The sequence below is a fragment of the Natator depressus genome, chromosome 3, assembly GCF_965152275.1.
Source record: "Natator depressus isolate rNatDep1 chromosome 3, rNatDep2.hap1, whole genome shotgun sequence".
Lineage (NCBI taxonomy): Eukaryota > Metazoa > Chordata > Testudines > Cheloniidae > Natator > Natator depressus.
In genome coordinates this window covers 17,819,952-17,841,578 of record NC_134236.1, presented here as the reverse complement: position 1 = coordinate 17,841,578, position 21,627 = coordinate 17,819,952, and the positions used below count along the sequence as shown (strand labels likewise).

The 21,627-nt window shown below is 45.0% G+C and overlaps 1 protein-coding gene across 6 annotated transcripts in view; it reads left to right on the top strand.

Moving 5' to 3' along the window:
• The window catches only part of PLA2G7 (phospholipase A2 group VII), a 48,735-nt gene that overhangs the window by 25,396 nt on the left and 1,712 nt on the right, over nucleotides 1-21,627 (top strand). For 3 of the 6 annotated variants that reach the window (XM_074947484.1, XM_074947485.1, XM_074947483.1), the window contains 9 exons: nucleotides 7,490-7,627; nucleotides 9,921-10,045; nucleotides 12,793-12,943; nucleotides 13,641-13,734; nucleotides 14,603-14,671; nucleotides 15,329-15,476; nucleotides 17,501-17,614; nucleotides 17,868-17,959; nucleotides 18,440-18,610. In XM_074947484.1, coding sequence (XP_074803585.1) covers nucleotides 7,537-7,627; nucleotides 9,921-10,045; nucleotides 12,793-12,943; nucleotides 13,641-13,734; nucleotides 14,603-14,671; nucleotides 15,329-15,476; nucleotides 17,501-17,614; nucleotides 17,868-17,959; nucleotides 18,440-18,610 — 1,055 coding nt within the window. In that variant the 5' untranslated portion in view covers nucleotides 7,490-7,536. The remainder of the gene's footprint in view (nucleotides 1-7,489; nucleotides 7,628-9,920; nucleotides 10,046-12,792; nucleotides 12,944-13,640; nucleotides 13,735-14,602; nucleotides 14,672-15,328; nucleotides 15,477-17,500; nucleotides 17,615-17,867; nucleotides 17,960-18,439; nucleotides 18,611-21,627) is intronic. The other 3 variants (XM_074947486.1, XM_074947488.1, XM_074947487.1) reach the window with 1 other exon arrangement.

Below are 21,627 nucleotides of genomic sequence, written 5' to 3'. Positions count from 1 at the left end.
TAAGTGCATTAAGTGCATTAACTCGGCGGAGTGCTTCCACAGTACCGAGGCTAGAGTCAACTTCCGGAGCGTTGCACTGTGGATAGCTATCCCACAGTTCCCGCAGTCTCCGCTGCCCATTGGAATTCTGGGTTGAGATCTCAATGCCTGATGGGGCTAAAACATTGTCGCGGGTGGTTCTGGGTACATATCGTCAGGCCCCCCTTCCCTCCCTCCCTCCGTGAAAGCAAGGGCAGACAATCGTTTCGCGCCTTTTTTCCTGAGTTACCTGTGCAGACGCCATACCACGGCAAGCATGGAGCCCGCTCAGGTAACCGTCACCGTATGTCTCCTGGGTGCTGGCAGACGCGGTACGGCATTGCTACACAGTAGCAGCAACCCATTGCCTTGTGGCAGCAGACGGTACAGTACGACTGGTAGCCGTCCTTGTCATGTCCGAGGTGCTCCTGGCCACGTCGGCTGGGAGCGCCTGGGCAGACATGGGCGCAGGGACTAAATTTGGAGTGACTTGACCAGGTCGTTCTCTTTAGTCCTGCAGTCAGTCCTATTGAACTGTCTTATGGTGAGCAGGCAGGCGTTACGGATTGCTAGCAGTCCTATTGCATCATCTTCTGCCGGGCAGGCAAGAGATGAGGATGGCTAGCAGTCCTACTGCACCATCTTCTGCTGAGCAGCCATGAGATGTGGATGGCATGCAGTCCTGCACCGTCTGCTGCCAGCCAAAGATGTAAAAGATAGATGGAGTGGATCAAAACAAATAGACCAGATTTGTTTTGTACTCATTTGCCTCCTCCCCCGTCTAGGGGACTCATTCCTCTAGGTCACACTGCAGTCACTCACAGAGAAGGTGCAGCGAGGTAAATCTAGCCATGTATCAATCAGAGGCCAGGCTAACCTCCTTGTTCCAATAAGAACAATAACTTAGGTGCACCATTTATTATTGGAACCCTCCGTGAAGTCCTACCTGAAATACTCCTTGATGTAAAGCCACCCCCTTTGTTGATTTTAGCTCCCTGAAGCCAACCCTGTAAGCCGTGTCCTCAGTCGCCCCTCCCTCCATCAGAGCAACGGCAGACAATCGTTCCGCGCCTTTTTTCTGTGCGGACGCCATACCAAGGCAAGCATGGAGCCCGCTCAGCTCACTTTGGTAATTAGGAGCACATTAAACACCACACGCATTATCCAGCAGTATATGCAGCACCAGAACCTGGCAATGCGATACCAGGCGAGGAGGCGACGTCAGCGCGGTCACGTGAGTGATCAGGACATGGACACAGATTTCTCTGAAAGCATGGGCCCTGCCAATGCATGCATCATGGTGCTAATGGGGCAGGTTCATGCTGTGGAACGCCGATTCTGGGCTCGGGAAACAAGCACAGACTGGTGGGACCGCATAGTGTTGCAGGTCTGGGATGATTCCCAGTGGCTGCAAAACTTTCGCATGCGTAAGGGCACTTTCATGGAACTTTGTGACTTGCTTTCCCCTGCCCTGAAGCGCATGAATACCAAGATGAGAGCAGCCCTCACAGTTGAGAAGCGAGTGGCGATAGCCCTGTGGAAGCTTGCAACGCCAGACAGCTACCGGTCAGTTGGGAATCAATTTGGAGTGGGCAAATCTACTGTTGGGGCTGCTGTGATGCAAGTAGCCCACGCAATCAAAGATCTGCTGATATCAAGGGTAGTGACCCTGGGAAATGTGCAGGTCATAGTGGATGGCTTTGCTGCAATGGGATTCCCTAACTGTGGTGGGGCCATAGACGGAACCCATATCCCTATCTTGGCACCGGAGCACCAAGCCGGCGAGTACATAAACCGCAAGGGGTACTTTTCAATAGTGCTGCAAGCTCTGGTGGATCACAAGGGACGTTTCACCAACATCAACGTGGGATGGCCGGGAAAGGTACATGACGCTCGCATCTTCAGGAACTCTGGTCTGTTTCAAAAGCTGCAGGAAGGGACTTTATTTCCAGACCAGAAAATAACTGTTGGGGATGTTGAAATGCCTATAGTTATCCTTGGGGACCCAGCCTACCCCTTAATGCCATGGCTCATGAACCCGTACACAGGCAGCCTGGACAGTAGTCAGGAGCTGTTCAACTACAGGCTGAGCAAGTGCAGAATGGTGGTAGAATGTGCATTTGGACGTTTAAAAGCGTGCTGGCGCAGTTTACTGACTCGCTTAGACCTCAGAGAAACCAATATTTCCATTGTTATTACTGCTTGCTGTGTGCTCCACAATATCTGTGAGAGTAAGGGGGAGACGTTTATGGCGGGGTGGGAGGTTGAGGCAAATCGCCTGCTGCTGGTTACGCGCAGCCAGACAACAGGGCAGTTAGAAGAGCACAGGAGGGCGCGGTACGCATCAGAGAAGCTTTGAAAACCAGTTTCATGACTGGCCAGGCTACAGTGTGAAAGTTCTGTTTGTTTCTCCTTGATGAAACCACCCGCCCCTTGGTTCACTCTACTTCCCTGTAAGCTAACCACCCTCCCCTCCTCCCTTCGATCACTGCTTGCAGAGGCAATAAAGTCATTGTTGCTTCACATTCATGCATTCTTTATTCATTTATCACACAAATAGGGGGATGACTACCAAGGTAGCCCAGGAGGGGTGGTGGAGGAGGGAAGGAAAATGCCACACAGCACTTTAAAAGTTTACAACTTTAAAATTTATTGAATGCCAGCCTTCTTTTTTTTGGGCAATCCTCTGTGGCGGAGTGGCTGGTTGCCCGGTGGCCCCCCCACCGCATTCTTGGGCGTCTGGGTGTGGAGGCTATGGAACTTGGGGAGGAGGGCGGTTGGTTACACAGGGGCTGTAGTGGCAGTCTATGCTCCAGCTGCCTTTGCTGCAGCTCAACCATACACTGGAGCGTACTGGTTTGGTCCTCCAGCAGCCTCAGCATTGAATCCTGCCTCCTCTCATCACGCTGCCGCCACATTTGAGCTTCAGCCCTGTCTTCAGCCTGCCACTTACTCTCTTCAGCCCGCCACCTCTCCTCCCGGTCATTTTGTGCTTTCCTGCACTCTGACATTATTTGCCTCCACGCATTCGTCTGTGCTCTGTCAGTGTGGGAGAACAGCACGAGCTCGGAGAACATTTCATCTCGAGTGCGTTTTTTTTTCTTTCTAATCTTCACTAGCCTCTGGGAAGGAGAAGATCCTGTGATCATTGAAACACATGCAGGTGGTGGAGAAAAAAAAAGGGACAGCGGTATTTAAAAAGACACATTTTATAAAACAGTGGCTACACTCTTTCAGGGTAAACCTTGCTGTTAACATTACATACATAGCACATGTGCTTTCGTTACAAGGTCGCATTTTGTCTCCCCCCACCTTGTGGCTACCCCCTCAACCCTCCCCCCTCCCTGTGGCTAACAGCGGGGAACATTTCTGTTTAGCCACAGGCAAACAGCCCAGCAGGAATGGGCTCCTCTGAGTGTCCCCTGAAGAAAAGCACTCTATTTCAACCAGGTGACCATGAATTATATCTCACTCTCCTGAGGATAACACAGAGAGATAAAGAACGGATGTTGTTTGAACGCCAGCAAACATACACTGCAATGCTTTGTTGTACAATGATTCCCGAGTACGTGTTACTGGCCTGGAGTGGTAAAGTGTCCTACCATGAAGGACGCAATAAGGCTGCCCTCCCCAGAAACCTTTTGCAAGGCTTTGGGAGTACATCCAGGAGAGCTGCGAATGCCAGGGCAAAGTAATCCTTTCACATGCTTGCTTTTAAACCATGTATAGTATTTTAAAAGGTACACTCACCGGAGGTCCCTTCTCCACCTGCTGGGTCCAGGAGGCAGCCTTGGGTGGGTTCTGGGGGTACTGGCTCCAGGTCCAGGGTGAGAAACAGTTCCTGGCTGTCGGGAAAACCGGTTTCTCCGCTTGCTTGCTGTGAGCTATCTACAACCTCATCATCATCATCATCTTCTTCGTCCCCAAAACCTGCTTCCGTATTGCCTCCATCTCCATTGAAGGAGTCAAACAACACGGCTGGGGTAGTGGTGGCTGAACCCCCTAAAATGGCATGCAGCTCATCATAGAAGCGGCATGTTTGGGGCTCTGACCCGGAGCGGCCGTTCGCCTCTCTGGTTTTCTGGTAGGCTTGCCTCAGCTCCTTCAGTTTCACGCGGCACTGCTTCGGGTCCCTGTTATGGCCTCTGTCCTTCATGCCCTGGGAGATTTTGACAAAGGTTTTGGCATTTCGAAAACTGGAACGGAGTTCTGATAGCACGGATTCCTCTCCCCATACAGCGATCAGATCCCGTACCTCCCGTTCGGTCCATGCTGGAGCTCTTTTGTGATTCTGGGACTCCATCATGGTCACCTCTGCTGATGAGCTCTGCATGGTCACCTGCAGCTTGCCACGCTGGCCAAACAGGAAATGAGATTCAAAAGTTCGCGGTTCTTTTCCTGTCTACCTGGCCAGTGCATCTGAGTTGAGAGTGCTGTCCAGAGCGGTCACAATGGAGCACTCTGGGATAGCTCCCGGAGGCCAGTACCGTCGAATTGTGTCCACAGTACCCCAAATTCGAGCCGGCAAGGCCGATTTAAGCGCTAATCCACTTGTCAGGGGTGGAGTAAGGAAATCGATTTTAAGAGCCCTTTAAGTCGAAATAAAGGGCTTCATCGTGTGAACGGGTGCAGGTTTACATCGATTTAATGCTGCTAAATTCGACCTAAAGTCCTAGTGTAGACCAGGGCTTAGGGGAGTGGATTTTTCACACTCCCAATTAACGTAGCTATGCGGACCTAATTTTCTAGCGTAGACTCAACCTGAGACTGGAGAGATTAAGGACCCAATTCAGCAGGGTACTTAAGTAAGCACATATTTAACTTTCAGTTCTGAGTAGTCCCATCAAAGTCAATGGTGCTTGAAGTTAGAAACATATTTAAATATCTTGCTGAACTGGGCCCTTAGGCTCAGATCCTCAGAGTATTTAGGTTCTTATATACCTTTGCAGACCTGAGCCCTAGTGACTTGCCCAAGGTTGCATAGCAAGTCTGTTGCAGAGCTAGGAAGAGAACCCAGGTGCCCTGACTCCTTAACTTGTGTCTTTATCACTTAACAGTATTTTCTTTCACTGTCATTTTGGGCATAAAATCACAATCATTTGTAGGCTGTGGCTGCAAGCTAACTGAAAAATAAGGGCTTGTCTACACTTAAAACACTACAGCAGCACAGTTGTGCTGATGTAGTGCTTCAAGGTAAACACTGTCTATGCTGATGGGAGAGATTCTCCCATCGATGTAGGTAATCCACCTTCCTGGGCGGCGGTAGTTAGGTGGATGGAAGAATTCTTCAAATGACCTAGTGCTATCAACACAGGGACTCAGGTCAGCTTAACTACACTGCTCAGGGGTGTGGATTTTTCACATGGCTGGGCACCGAAGTTATGGTGAACTAATTTTCTAGTCTGTATCAGCGAAAACAATATGGAGTCCTGTGGCATCTTAGAGACTAACAAATTTATTTGGGCATAAGCTTTCGTGGGCTAGAACTCTACTTGGCTACCACTCTAATTTTCCAGTGTTGATGAGGATTCAGTCACTTCGGATTCAGATTATGGCCCTGATTCTCAGCAGCTCTGCAGTCTCTTTACATCACTCCTTACACACAAAAGGGTTCATCTACACAGAAACCCCTCCCACCCTGTGACAGTGAGTCTCAGAGCCCAGGTCAACTGACTGGAGCTTGTGAAACTAAAAATAGCTGTTGATGGAGTGAAGTCAGGGCTTCAGGATCCTTCCTCCCCCTTGCAGAGGTTCAGAGCCTGGGTTCCAGCCTGAGCCTGAACTTTGTCACCACAATTTTTAACTGCACAGTCAGTTGACCCAGGCTCTGAGACACACTATTGTGAAGCTGTAACCTAAGGGTATGCCTACACTGCAATAAAAGACGTGGCACGGCCGCAGTTGGTCCAGGCCAGCTGATTCAGGCTCACAGGGCTCAGGCTGCGGGGCTATAAAATTGCAGTGTAGAAGTTAGGGCTTGGGCTGGAGCCTGAGTTCTGAGATTCTGTGAGGGGGGAGGATCTCAGAGCCCAGGTTCCAGCCTGACTTTGAATGTCTGTGCTGCAATTTTTCAACCTTGCAGCCCAAGCCACGCGAGCTCAAGTCAGCTGACGTGGGCTCTGAGACTCAGTGCCGTGGATTTTTAGTTGCAGTGTAGACATGACCACAAGGTCTAGAAAACAGCTAGATTCCCCCAGCACAGGGGGATTCTCAAAGAGGTGAAGGGACAGCAAAACAGGCTTTTCCCTCTTGCAGCTGTCATTGTAGGGGCTCTGGGGGTGGTATAGGGCCCAGAAGAGCGGTGCTGTGGGAGGAAAAGTGTGTCACTGGGGTGTTCTCTGCTCCAGCTGTTCTGGGCTTGGAAGGATTAGATTTTTATTGGTAAACATCGATTTCATCACACACACAGAAACAGATAAAAAGATATTTCCACTAATAATAACCAAAATTTCCAGATAGGCAAAGTAAGAAAAATGCTGCTTGGGAACTTATTAGTGTTTGATTTAATGATATTTACATTGCATATTTTTACATGTGACATTGACTATTGGTGTTTTAAAGATTATAAAGCTTTAACTTTTTGAATCTGAACATCTGCTGTCATTCAATAATTATTGTCTGGACCCCCCATCCATAATGTCTCACAGCTATGAAAATTTAAACAGATTAAAATAAAAAAACTTAGAACCCATCATTTTGCACAACTGTGAAGATTTAAATAAATGAAAATTAAATATTCTTTAAAATATTTAAGAATTTATGATGGTGTCCCTAGCCTTTGTTTGCCAGAAGCTGGGAATGGGCAACAGGGGGTGGATCAGTTGATGAGTACCTGTTCCGTTCATTCCTGTGAAGCACCTGGCATTGGCCACTGTCGTAAGACGGGATACTGGGCTAGATGGACCATTGGTCTGATTCAGTGTGGCCAGTCTTATGTTCTGATAAACATTGATATTATCTGTTGAAATTATAAAAAAATAAAAGCTGAATTCTGCCAAGCCTACCAAGAGGGGGCTTGGGAAGCTGCTGTAAAAACCTGCCCAGGAACTGCTCTAAATTATGCTCTAGACTGATTGGGCCCGAACTTATCCCAGAATCCAGGAGGCATGAAAGAGGCATACAGTTGCCTTTACCTCACCTCTATGGGCTCCCGTAAGGCACAGCACAGAATGTGGGCTGTAATGACCAGTCAATGTAATTATGATCTGATGGCTCTGTGGTGGGGGTGCTGTGTGAAAAGCGCTGATGCTCTTAGTCCAGGTTGTAGTGAAGCAGGAGTTCACATCACAAAAAAACAGCCCCCACAATTGGCTCTCTTGGGAGACTCAGCAAGGATTGAATGGCCAAGGAGACTGAATGAGGCTCCCAGTCTTCTGCTAATCCAGATGCCACCCTTAAAAGGAAAAGAAAAACTACATTGCTTTTGAATATTTGTTGCTTATATGGTTTTAAATTATTTGCTTTGACAAAGATTATGAAGCTGAAAGACGTTCGTGAATAGAAGTGCGCGAATAGAAGATGCAGTCTTCAAAGTTTCATTTACTTTTCCGTTTCCATTACTGGTTGCTCTGGACTAGCATAGGGAAATTGGGAGAAATTAAATTAGCAGGTAAGAAATGTATCCTTCAATGTTGCAGCTATCATTAATTTGTAGGAGACTAACAAAAAACAAAAAAAGGGGGAGAAGTGTGATTTTGCACTTGTTACCTCAAAGCTCTTAATTTATGTGCAGACTACCAGTTCACTATGCACCCCAATCAGTAACTCCTCCATGCATGAAGTTTCATGCAAGCAGCAGCTGCAGAATTGGGGCCCATTAGTGCCTTTGGGTATTTAATGGGACATTATTTTATGAAAAATAATGATCTTGTGGCGATAACACAGGACTGGGAGATAGAAGATCTCATCTGTAGTTCCATCTCTAGCATAGACTGTTTATGTAACCTTGGACAGGTCACTTAACTGTTCTGTGCCTCAGTTTCCCCACATGTGAAATGGAGATGATTCTTTATTGCCTTGCATTTTATGGAGTCATCTACACCTATGCAAAGAGACCACTAGCATTTTAACCCTGCTGTTTCTCCCTTTACGTAATGTAAATGACTACACAAGGGCCAAGGCAATAGAGAATCTGGCCCAGTAAGGATGGTCTAAACCTCAGTTCATTACTGTTTGTAAAGCACTTTGAGACCCTAGATGGAGGTCATCATAGAACTGCAAAGTATTATTATTTTATTGTTATCACACTTGACCCAAAAATTAGCCCATCCTTACAATAACTATAGATACATTTAACATTCTTCTTGATCCTGAAATATCCATCAGTTCTGAACGTGATCTGAAACACTGATACAGTTCCGTTTTCTCAGCTGGATAAGCCATTATCAAGCATTCCAGAGTACTGGTCACAGGCATGTGTCAGCTTTGAGAGTGATTTTCAGAGTGCTGAGCACTCAGAGCTACTTACCGGAAAATTGTGGGCACTTCACAGTTTTGAAAATCAGGCTTACTTTGTGCTGTCTCTTCATTCATCTAATTTCACACAAATGAGACATGCAGTCCTCCAATATGAAGGAGGAAAATTTCCTAATTCTAGGCCAATTAGCCTTTGAGCCTTTTAATAGCAGACAAAATGCTGAGGTTTGCAAAGCAGCCACTGACCACAGGCATGTATTTCCATGGGGTTTTATAGTATGCACATATCCTCTGCCTGTGAATTAGAATAAGGTAATTGGTCTGTTTTTATTTAATATTTCATGTATTTTTATGTGACTATGAAACTTCTGCCAAATCAGTGGTGAAGAGCAATAGGCTGGCCCTGGTAGTGTAATGGATATCATTCAAAGTAATTTTTCCAGTGGATCCCAATGTGAGTTATAAATGCTACTGACTGTACTAACTGGTGCTATCTGTGTCAACTAATTATTATGCACCTTAGAGAGATTGATCTAGAGGAAGAGTTGGCTATGTTACCACCACTCGCCTTCCTCAGGGCTTTGCTGAAGTCTGGGCTGTAAAGTGTCTGATATCACATGAGACATGCACACATTCAGAAGACCGGTCATGCAGATCCTCAGTCCTGTTTGCAAGTCACACATCAAGCCGGTCCGCAAGGATTCTGCTGGAGTTTCTCCTCCTGGCCACCAGGGACAGTTATGGTGAAAGAATTGCGGACCCCCAAGCTGCATCTCCCCTGCTCTTGCCAAACCATTATGGAGCTGCTGGAAGGAGGAGGTGGTTCCAGTTGGCAAGGGAGCCAAGAGTCAGGAGGAGGAGGAGTGGCTGGGGGAGGAGACAAGTGGGAAGCCAGCTCGGAGAAGGAGGGGGACAGTCTCAGGGGATAGGCCGAGGACAGGATGGGTGTCGGGTTGAAAGGTTGGGGGAAGCATGGGGATCAGAATGAAGCAGGAGCTGAAAGGGGACAGGGCAGGGTGGAGAAGATTAATGCAGACAAGGCAGAGTGTGGGGCAGCTTTCAGGTAACAGTGGTAGAATGGGGGAGGCTGAACCAAGCTCCTCCATGCAGGCTGCTCCAGGATCTCCTAACCCTGCTCCATCAAACATTGCTCCTGGCCGAATATCACTGCTCATCCCCCCAGCAATCCCAGCTTTCTGCCAGCTTCCTAGTCCCCACGTCACTCTGGTAACCCCTGCCCCTGACTCTCATCTCCTCCCCTCATCATTCCCACCCAGCTGTCTGTGGCTTGCCCAGGTGAAATTTTATGGCCTGTGGTACACAGGAGATCATAATGGCCCTTTCTGGCTTTAAAATCTATGAATCCTGTGCCTGTTTCTCATCACCCTGAATGTCAGCTCAGCCCTGAATCTCAAAGTCCTGAATCTTTAATTTCCTTATGTCCTTTTCAGCAGGTATGAGTCTCATGTTCTGTTTTTTCCCCCCAGGCTTGTCTGTTAATGCACAGAAGGAACTGGGGAGCATGAGCTCTGCAAAGTTTTATAGAATCCCCGAGGGGAAGGGGCCTTACACTGTTGGCTGCACGGACCTGATGACTGATCACACGATTCAGGTATGATAGCCAAAACCTTCCTGTCACTCCCTACTTTATTTTGACATAAGTCACAAGTCCAACATTGCAGCCTTCGTCATACTACTAGGTATTAATTAAATGAAAAGTTCCTCTGGTTCTGATAGGTGGAAATTCACCCAGGCAGAGGGGCAGGACAAAGCCTGCTTAAGCCTCCAGGCATTTTACTTTTTGTGAACAAAATGTTTCATATTAATTAATTCTGACAGAGGATAGCTACTGTGGCACAGGTATCGCGAGAAGTGTAAGGCTGTAATGACAGGAATGTACTGTAAATCAGTCAATTTTGTCAGATACTAGGATATAGATTTTATAAACTGAAGTTGGCAGGCAAAAATGTCTGGATATAGACACCATCATTTAACCTCCAAAACTTTGGAGAAGTTCAGAACTGAATCCTTATCTAAATCTGAGCTTTGTAGCTTGGACTCATCTCTAAGTACAATTTAAGAGCCTGATCCTGCTTTCCTAGTTAAGGCAATGCTCCTTAGCCAAGATCCTCAAAGGTATTTAGACACCAAACTCCAACTGAATTCACAGCTCACCATAGAGAATTCTTTGGAATGGGGCAGGAAAACTCTTCCTGATTGTTCCATGTGCCGTAGTGAAGGTGAGAAACGTGGTTTGCCACCCCATGGAATGAGCCAGAGGCCGTGCCCCTGATCCTGGGAGATATGCAAGACCATTCACCCAGAGCCCTCATACCTCTGGGTTCCTGGCACCTGCCCCCATCCTTCCTGGCAACTTAGCTCCAATGGAGACCCACCACCAAGGTCTCCCACGACTGCAGCTGTCCCCATCAGAAAAGTCCCCCTAGCATGGCAAATGAGGGATGATGTACAGCATTTCTGCTGTGTGTTAAAAAGTAACAATTATGGAATTTGTACCCATTTAAAAAGAAAGATTACTGCCTTCAGAATTGGTATAGAACCATAACAGAACCAAGCAATTACATCTCTCAAGTTCCCAAAAATGCAGATAAAGTATTAAGCAGTTAATGGGCCTGCAGCCCATTCAGCCTATTCAATGCTGATTTGCATTTTCAGATACAGTAGCCTCACAATTTTTCTACTAAAACACTCTTGCCCTTTGTTGTTGGTAGTTCCTGTAGCATCGGCATGGCATTTGTAAACTCCAAGCAAAGCTAGTATGGCAGAATGTGCTTGTAGTGATTGTGGTGAGTAGGGATCATTTGGGTATTTTTGTCTGTGAATTGTATAAGGATTTATTGTGTGCCTACATTACATAATGCTTGGGTAGTTCACATGGTAGAGTTTAACTGCTTCAAATTAGCTTTCGTGCCTTTATTAGGTAAGTGATCTGGATTATTAACATTCTCTAAAGTCTAGATTATGAAATTTACTCACACTGGTAACCAGTTATTCACCTGAGTAATGCAATAGGGACTGTTCAGGTGAGTAACTCCTCATCACTGTCAGGGTTTTGCAATCTGTTCCTAAATAAGCCTTTGTCAAAAATGATCATTCATTACAGTGTGATTTGTAAATAGAGAGAAGATTCATCAGGTAAGCTCTTCATGTGCATTGGGTAATAGATCAGAAACTTAATATTCAGGCAATCTGACACTGTTTTTAAAAGTCCAGTTTAAAATAAGTATTGTTCTTAGCCGCCATCTTGCCCTATTGTTTAGGGCGTTCTGCATGCACTCCTACAGTTAATTCACCAAAACACAATATAATCAGAGAGCGATTTTGAATAGTGTGCTCCAAAGTCACTTTTGTCCTAAAGAGCAAGAATGCAAACTTTACATACTTTTTATCTGACGGACACCTTCTTTATTACACTAAATATCTTGTACGTAGTCCCACCCTGTGGTCCTTGCAGAAGAAACATTCTGTTGAAAAAACATACCCAATGGCATACATGGTTCACAAGAAGAGAAAGGACCCAAAAGGAAGGAAATTGAGAGGGGAGAGAGAACAGTGGTAAAAGTTTGAGAGAGAGAAAATACTACTAATAAAAAAACGTATAGGGGAACAGAGACCACAGCAGATATGAAAACATCTTGAAAGAGATTGGTTTGGAGGGGAAAATAATCTGAAACACTTAACAAAGAAGAAACACTATAGAAAATTATTAATGGTAATATTTTGTATTTATGCAGCTTTCATCTGTAGCTATCAAAATGCTTTACAAAGAGGGTAAGTATCACTGTCCTCAGTTTAGACAGAGAAACTGAGGCACAGAGGAGTAATGGGCAGACAGCAAGTCAGTGCCTAAGCTATGTATAAAGGTCAGATCTCCTGACTCTCAGTCTGTGCCCTATCTGCTGGAACATATTGCCTGAAACAAGTCTGAGGGAAATGCAGGCTCTGAAGAAGTCTGAAGAAATATGATGCAGGAGGAAATAGGAAGAGAATAGGGAAAGAAGGAGAAATAAGAGAATGGAGGCAGCAAATACTCTAAAGTTAATAGAGAGTTTGCACTGTACATTTTGAAATAATGCTGTAATGGTAGTTTAGCCTAGGAGGGAATGTTATCTAACTTTAGCTGGATGCCAGAGATCATGTCTGTTTGGTTCCCAGGTATGAAAAATACAATAACATTTGGTGGCAATCAAAGCTGAGCCTTTATTGTTAATTTTCTCGTTGGACTCTCTCTTACACCTTGTGGTATCATTTTAACATGTTAAACTCTTAGGTAAAAATATTTTTATTCTTTAGCAGCTTCAGTGAGAAAATCTATTTCTTTTTCTGATTCAATCACAGGGAAGCTTCTTTCGTCTGTATTATCCTTCACAAAATGGCACAAGTAGTGAAGAAACCAAGTGGATCCCCAGGAAGGAATATTATCGCGGACTTTCCGACTTCCTCAACGTGTACCGGATGTTAGGAGAGAGAGTTTTTCAGTACTATGTTGGTAAGATGAGTTTATTTCTAATTGCCTTACCAGTGAGACATTGTGTGCTATGGTCAGTTTAGTTAGGGCACCTGTATGTGAGGAATGTGTTAATACTGCAGGAGCTCAAGGGAATTTCCTTTGCAGAACTGTTTCTCCTCCTCTTCCTATGGGGCAGGAACATTCAGGTGACTGTGACTGTATGTTTCACTGGACCACGTGCCCAAATATCACTGTCATGGGTGTCTGGGAATATTCCCAGTAGTAAGCCCTATGGGTAAAATTCATCCTTGAGCAAAGGGCCATCACTTAAGCCCTATAGGGAATCTTTTTGAAGGCACAAAGGGGAGGCTAGGTGCCCAGCTCTGATTGAAAGTCAGTAGGAGTTGGATGCCTAACTGCCTTTGTGCCCTTGAAAATCTTCCCCTACAGAATTTAAGTGGGAGATAGGCCTTATGCTGGCTCTCTGTATGGGGGGGAATTTCACCCTTTGCCCGGTAATAAGTGTCTGTAGGATCAGGCTTTTTAGTGCAGAATACGAACTAAGGCCTTTACTCTTATTCTCCTTGTGTATCTCACTCAAATAATCTAATTGAAATCAATGGGACAACCTGAGGAGTAAAGCAGCTACTCAAGGTAAGGGAGGGTATCAGAACGTGTCTCAAATAAGTGGTTACAAGAGAAGCCACACTAACTGCAGATATCCTGTTTTATCTAGGCTCAGTGACATGTCCTGCAAAATGGAATGCTGCTTTCAAGCCTGGAGAGAAATACCCCCTCATTATTTTTTCCCATGGACTTGGAGCTTTCCGGTAATGCTGCAGTTTGTGGCCTCAGACCACATGGGGACAAGTGACTCTCCAACGTAACTCCACTGCGCCCAGTGGACTTATGCCAGGGAGGAATTTAGCCCAGGAAGTTGACAGTTCTTGAGAATGGTTTTGAACACTATTCCAGTAAAGTTGCATTGGATCCATCACAGTATTAGCTAAAACTGGTTTTAAAAACAATGGGCCAGATCCTCAGCTGGTGTAAAGTAGTATATCTCCATGGAAATCAATGCCAATTTATAAAAACTGAGGGCCTGCTCCAATTTTGGTTTATTTATATGTTTCCCTATTTGAAAATACTTGCTTCTTAGGAGTGTTGCGAGAAAAAATTATTTAAGGTTTGTAAAGCACTTTGAAGATGTAACGTATTGTGCACATGGTATTATTATATATAATCATTAGTTTCTCTTCCTCAAAAAATCCTCTTCAAAATGGGTGTTGATATAAAGATAGAGAGGCTGTATGGCTTAGTGGACAGAGCACTGGACTGGGACTCAGGAGACCTCGAAGGGATTCCTGGCTGAGCCACTGGCCTGCTGGGTGACCTTAGGCAAGTCACTTCCCTCTCCCGTGCCTCAGTTTCTCCATCTCCTTTCTCAAACACTTTGAGTTCTATGCATGAAAGCACCATATCAGAGCTAGTAATTATTATTATTCATGTGGGACTTTGAAAATGTAGTACAGACTTCCACATAAAAATCAGTCCCTTAGTAACTTGAGAAAGAAAGGAGGCATTGATCTACAATGTAAAATATTAAATTAGGTGTAGTAGAAGTATGGCCTATGTGTTATTTCAGGAGCAAGGTATTGAAACTATGTGTATTTAAGCAGTGTATTATTTTGATTTCAGGACTATATATTCTGCTATCTGCATTGAGATGGCATCTCAGGGTTTTATAGTTGCTGCTGTGGAGCACAGGTATGTTAGTACATCTGCTTTTTTGGGATAGAAGAGGCGAACAGTTATTTCACAAAGTCCTGTGCTTATCATTTGATCTTGCAAGGTGCTGTGTGCAAAACCTGAGACGTTCCGAAATTTGAAAACCACTTATTTGACTGGGAGAGATCATTTTTCTCAGCACCGTCTTTAGTCTAAAAGATGCAAAAAGAATGTAGTGTTTATTGTACAGGATAACTTGGATTGATTTTAAAAGACTAAAATAGTATTAATTTTCTTCAAAACCCATGTAACTCCCATAGCTCAACTCTCAATCTAAACAAAGAGCAAGTTACTTGAATTCTTTGACTAGGGGAGCTGGCAGTAGTCCATGTAATTTTTTTTAAATGCACTATTTGTGGCTGTTTAATATTAGATTCCGGCAAAACAAGGTCTGTTTTCTTTTCATTTAGACTTTATTATATACATTCAATTATAATGCTGCTCTAGTTATTTTCTTGATGCCAGGAGCCAGTCTTTCTTGATAGGGGGTGAAATCCTAGCCCCATTGAAATCAGTGGCACTAGTCCCATTAACTTCATTCGAGACACAATTTCACCCCTGAAGTCCATGTGGGTTGAGTACTGTTGGCATGAGTGTGAACTAGCCTTCAGAAGTAACTTTTTTTCTGTATTATAGAGATAAATCCTCTTCTGCTACTTATTACTGTAAAGAGAATCCTGTTTCTGAAGCACGAGAAGAGGCTACAGAAAATCCGGAAGAGGAATGGATCTTCTACAGAAAACTAAACCCAGGTGAACAGGAATTTCCTTTACGCCACCAACAGGTATGTGTTGTGGAATGCTGATCTAACAACTGAGGAAGATGCAATCTATCACCCAATAGGTGCCAAGGGATAGATTAAAGCTGACATATTTGGAAGGCCACTAACCCATCAGACTTCCTACCTCAGGCCAGGTCTACACTACAGACTTTTACCAGCATAGCTATGTTGCTGAGGAGTGTGATGAGGAATGATTTGTGACTGACAGAGCTGAGCTGGCAAAAGCCCCTAACATAGATGTGGTTATACCAGCACAACTGTGCTTGTGGCAGGATATTTTGCTCAGAGGTGGGGGACGGAGGGAGGCCTCGAATAAGCTATCCCAGCAAAAGAGCAGCTTTGCTGACATAAGCTGTCCCCACACTAGGAGTGCTTAACAGGTATCGTATACCCATATAGTTATACCCACACAGCCTTCCAAGTGTGGAGCTGGCCGCAGAAGCATGCCAGCAGTTTTTCTCCTGTGTTCCAATCCCCACTTAAGTCAGCAGAGGTCTTTCCATTGACTTCAATAGGCTTTGGATGAGGTCCTTAGTGAGTCTCTGGTGACAGCGTGCACACTAATGAGGCAACAACTGACCTCTCATGTATACATCCAATATCCTATTTGTGAGCCTAAATTCACGCCGGTTAGAGAAACATTGGGAATAACCTGCCGAGTTATTGCCTGTTGGAATGATCTCTCTGGTGGAGCTCAGCAGGGTTTCTTTCAGGGATTCATAGCGATTCCAGCGGCACATAGGCCTCATGCTGGCCATACGCAGTGGGGCGAATTTCACCCTCACATAGAAAGCTGGTTCCAAAGAAAGAGAGAGATTATTTTTCTTGATTGGTAAAATATAAAAATCAAAAGGAATACAAAAACATCTCACAACCCTCATTAGGTAATGCGTATACAACACAAGAAGAGCTCTCTGATGGGTTCCCACTGAGGGCTTGTCTAGATGAAGACAAACAGCATATTGACACACTTTAAAGCTCCAGTATAGACAGGGCAAGTTGTACTGTGTTACGAATTATACCTGATAGGTCACGCACACAAATGCTGCGAATTACACCTGATAGGTCACACACAGTTCAAATCTAGGCTGAGGCACATAAACAAAGTCCACAACTGCAGAGTTCCCAAAAGACACTAAGTTTATTACGCTCGAGCGTGGTGCCCCCCTGCTAGCCAGGAGGGGACCCCGAATACAGATTATACAAAGGTTATATACTTTTTAGCAAAGCATGTTGCCCTCGTGCATCGGAAACCTTAGCCAATAAACAAACCCTTTTCTTATCTACCACCTATCCCTGCTTGGTGCATTCCTCCTGCTAAACTAGTATGTTAATTACACAGCATGGTCCTAAAGCCATGCATCAGTAACTTTTATTATCAGGATGGGAGGCCTCACATCAAAGGCCAGGAGATAGGGAGTTAGAGACTGACAAAAAACAGATACTGGGAGTCAAGGCTGGCTGGAGACAAGGAGGAGGATTTTCACAGGGATGCGGTGTCTAAGGAACACTCCTCCTGGTGCATGATGTGCTTGCTTTTAGACAATGGTGGGCCCCAAACCAAAATGGAGTCACATGTGCTAACTTTTCCTTAACAACTGTAACACGATAGCTCATTCAGGCGAATCCCACAAGAGAGACAAGGGATCATCTGGACCAGCCAAGTTTTAAATACATCTTTCATCCAAGTCCTGACAAGCCTGCTCCTGAAAAGTACTGAGTCCATGGGAGTTGCTCTCATGGGGCTAAATTCACTCTTGTGCAGAGTAAGCTCAAGGCCACTGGCACTTCAGTCCTCAGGGCCAAATTCTCTGCTGGTTTAAACTGGTACAGCTCCTTTCATTTTTTTCTATTTATGGATCCAAGCTCCAGTTCTGCAAAGTGCTTATCTTTGAACATGAGCGTAATCCCAATGACTTGAAGCCCTAGATGTTTCTAAGATTTTTTTCTAAGTGTTTTAACTGAATGCCCGGCAGCTTGTTTTTTCTGTCCAGAAGGATAATTGTTGTTTTTTTATCTATGTCTAGTTGCAGCAGAGAACAGAGGAGTGTATCAAAGCTCTTGACCTCATTCTTGATATTAATTCTGGAAAACATGTAGTGAATGTACTATCTTTAAACTTCGATTGGACTCTCTTAAAGGTGAGTGAAGAGATCTAGACTCCTTTTAATAATAGCCTGACTGCCCTTCTGTTTTCTCTTTCTGTGATCCCCACATCAGCCAACCATATTAGTTGTATGACCGATTCATCTCATGTGATCCTGAAGCTGTGTTTTTATAGCTGCTATCTTTCTATTTCCATTCTAGTAGTCTCTAGCTTTTAAAATAGATATGCCGTAATGACTAAAAGTTGGGAAAGGAACGTTCCTCACAGCATCTTGATTTCTTTTACAGGGTTCCATTGATAGTGACAGAATAGCTGTGATGGGACACTCTTTTGGTGCTGCCACAGCCATTGAGGCTCTTAGCAAAGAAGCTAGATTCAAGTAAGTATCATAAAGCGAAGGCAAGTCCCAGGCTTTGGGATGGCATCGAACTGCATTTAAGCTTTTTGCTTTTCTTGGCTATGCTGAGATCTCATTTAACTAGTACTAACTGTAATGATTACAGCAATTGTAAAGAAAATGGCTTTGCTTACTAGGGACAATTTTTCCCTTACTTACCTCTGCTTCTGTGAGCTCCGGGGAGCCAGAACATCTGAAACAGACTCACATGCTTTCTCATTCCTTGGTACCCTGTGGAAGTGTCTCTGCCAGAGCTTCACGGGGCCAGGGACAGGACTGAGTGGAACATCGGCCTGCTCCCCGCCATACCAAATGGATTTCCAGTCTGCAATGAAAGCACGCTATCCCTTCAGGAATTCTTATAGCCTATTTATCCATGTACGCTGTAACTCAAAGCATACTGAGACCACCTTATGAACCATTCTATGTCAGTGATATGATCGCATAGCTCCTTTTTTGCAGGTGTGGCATTGCCCTGGATGCATGGATGCTTCCTCTAGATGATGAAGTTTATACCAGGGTCCGCCAGCCATTGTTGTTTATCAACTCAGAAAAATTCCAGTGGGCTTCAAATGTTTTAAAGATAAAGAAACTTTACTCCACTGGCACAGAAAGAAAAATGATCACTATCAAGTAAGTATTACAGCACTATAGTCCTGTTTTCTTCTCTAGAGACTGGATTCTTTGCTTGTAAAATCTACAGGAGGAAAATTACAGGCTTCTAACGAGAGTTGGTGGTTTACCTGGATGTATTGTTTCTTGACTTTAGCAAAGCTTTTGACACGGTCTCCCACAGTATTCTTGTCAGCAAGTTAAAGAAGTATGGGCTGGATGAATGCACTATAAGGTGGGTAGAAAGCTGGCTAGATTGTCGGGCTCAACGGGTAGTGATAAATGGCTCCATGTCTAGTTGGCAGCCGGTGTCAAGTGGAGTGCCCCAGGGGTCGGTCCTGGGGCCGGTTTTGTTCAATATCTTCATAAATGATCTGGAGGATGGTGTGGATTGCACTCTCAGCAAATTTGCAGATGATACTAAACTGGGAGGAGTGGTAGATACGCTGGAGGGGAGGGATAGGATACAGAAGGACCTAGACAAATTGGAGGATTGGGCCAAAAGAAATCTGATGAGGTTCAATAAGGATAAGTGCAGGGTCCTGCACTTAGGATGGAAGAATCCAATGCACCGCTACAGACTAGGGACCGAATGGCTAGGCAGCAGTTCTGCGGAAAAGGACCTAGGGGTGACAGTGGACGAGAAGCTGGATATGAGTCAACAGTGTGCCCTTGTTGCCAAGAAGGCCAATGGCATTTTGGGATGTATAAGTAGGGGCATAGCCAGCAGATCGAGGGATGTGATCGTTCCCCTCTATTCGACACTGGTGAGGCCTCATCTGGAGTACTGTGTCCAGTTTTGGGCCCCACACTACAAGAAGGATGTGGATAAATTGGAGAGAGTCCAGCGAAGGGCAACAAAAATGATTAGGGGTCTAGAGCACATGACTTATGAGGAGAGGCTGAGGGAGCTGGGATTGTTTAGTCTGCAGAAGAGAAGAATGAGGGGGGATTTGATAGCTGCTTTCAACTACCTGAAAGGGGGTTCCAAAGAGGATGGCTCTAGACTGTTCTCAATGGTAGCAGATGACAGAACGAGGAGTAATGGTCTCAAGTTGCAATGGGGGAGGTTTAGATTGGATATTAGGAAAAACTTTTTCACTAAGAGGGTGGTGAAACACTGGAATGCGTTACCTAGGGAGGTGGTAGAATCTCCTTCCTTAGAGGTTTTTAAGGTCAGGCTTGACAAAGCCCTGGCTGGGATGATTTAACTGGGAATTGGTCCTGCTTCGAGCAGGGGGTTGGACTAGATGACCTTCTGGGGTCCCTTCCAACCCTGATATTCTATGATTCTATGATTCTATGAATCTAGCAGTGCCAGTTATTACGACCTCACCAGAAGTATTTACCATGCAAGGCATTTTCGTTTTCAAATCTCTTCATCTAGAAGTCTGGCGTCATAGCAAAGGGCTTTGTGCACCAAATCAATACAGACTTCCAACCAAAGATGCAAGATATCTATTCTATTGTATTCAGGTTCTTATGCTGTGCCCATCATCATAGTATCTGTGTAATCTGGCTGTGAGAATGGGGGCTAGAGTAGCAACTGGAGCCCATTGTGCAATGCCCAGGTGGAATTTGTGACCAGTGGATCTGCATACCCCAGCCACTTCCCCGGCCTACTCACAAATCCTTTCAATTGAAGTTAGGTGCTTAAATACTTCTGTTTGAGCTGGGCCATGTGACTTGCCCAAGGCCATAAAAAAAAGTCCTTTTTGAGGCCTTCACCTCTCCTAAGCAGAGAACACCTCTGTAGCCAGTACTTAAGAGAAATGCCTGATCCATTCACTGGCACAAATGGCCCTGAAGGTGATGGGGTGGAGAAAAATATAAGAATCCCACACAAGGGGTGTGTATTCCTTCAGTGACACAGAGAACAAGGATGTTGATAAACTGGAGAAGGTTCAGAGAAGAGCACAAGATTGATTAGATTAGAAAACATGCCTTATAGTGATAGGCTCAAGGACAATGGTGGGCAACCTGTGGCCCATCAGGGTAAGCTGATTGCGGGCTGCGAGACATTTTGCGGACATTGACCGTACATAGGCACAGCTCCCCGCAGCTCTCATTGGCTGTGAACGGTGAACCATGGCCACTAGGAGCTGCAGGGGGGCCATGCCTGCAGATGGTCAACGTCCGCAAAATGTCTCGCGGCCCGCAATCAGCTTACCCTGATGGGCTGCATGCAGCCGTGGGCCGCAGGTTGCCCACCACTACTCAAGGAGCTCAATCTATTTAGCTTAACAAAAGTTAAGAGGTAACTTGATCACAGTCTATAAGTATCTACATGTGGAACAAATATTTGATAAAGGGATCTTCAGTCTAGCAGAGAAAGGTATAACATGATCCAGTGACTGAAAGTTGAACCTAGACAAATTTGGACTGGAAATAAGGCATACATTTTCAACAAGGAGAAAGAAAAGGAGGACTTGTGGCACCTTAGAGACTAACCAATTTATTTGAGCATGAGCTTTCGTGAGCTACAGCTCACTTCATCGGATGCAAGTCCTCCTTTTCTTTTTGCGAATACAGACTAACACGGCTGTTACTCTGAAACATTTTCAACAAGGGTAATTAACCATTGGAACAATTTACTCCAGGCCATGGATACTCCATCACTAGCATTTAAATCAACATTGGATGTTTTTTCTAAAGATATGCTCTAGGAATTTTGCGGGGGAAGTTCTATGGCCTGTGTTATACTGGAGGTCAGACTGGATGATCCCATGATCCCTTCTGGTCCAGGAATCTGTGACTCTATTAACAGTTTCAAGGGTCCTTCAAGGGGCATTTGGAGGCTATGGGGAGCAGATCCAGTTAATATGATTATTTGGATCCACTAGACAACACATCCCAACCAACTGGGCCAGAACTGTGAGGGGCAGAGGATTATTGCTGCCCTAAGGATCTCAGATTCATACACAAAACTGCAGTCCTTGACTTCAAGGCTGGTCATGTAGACATGTACCTCAACACAGAATTTACCCTTAGGGTTCTTCCTACACTTGAAAGCTATTCCAATTAAGGCAGGGTTCGAA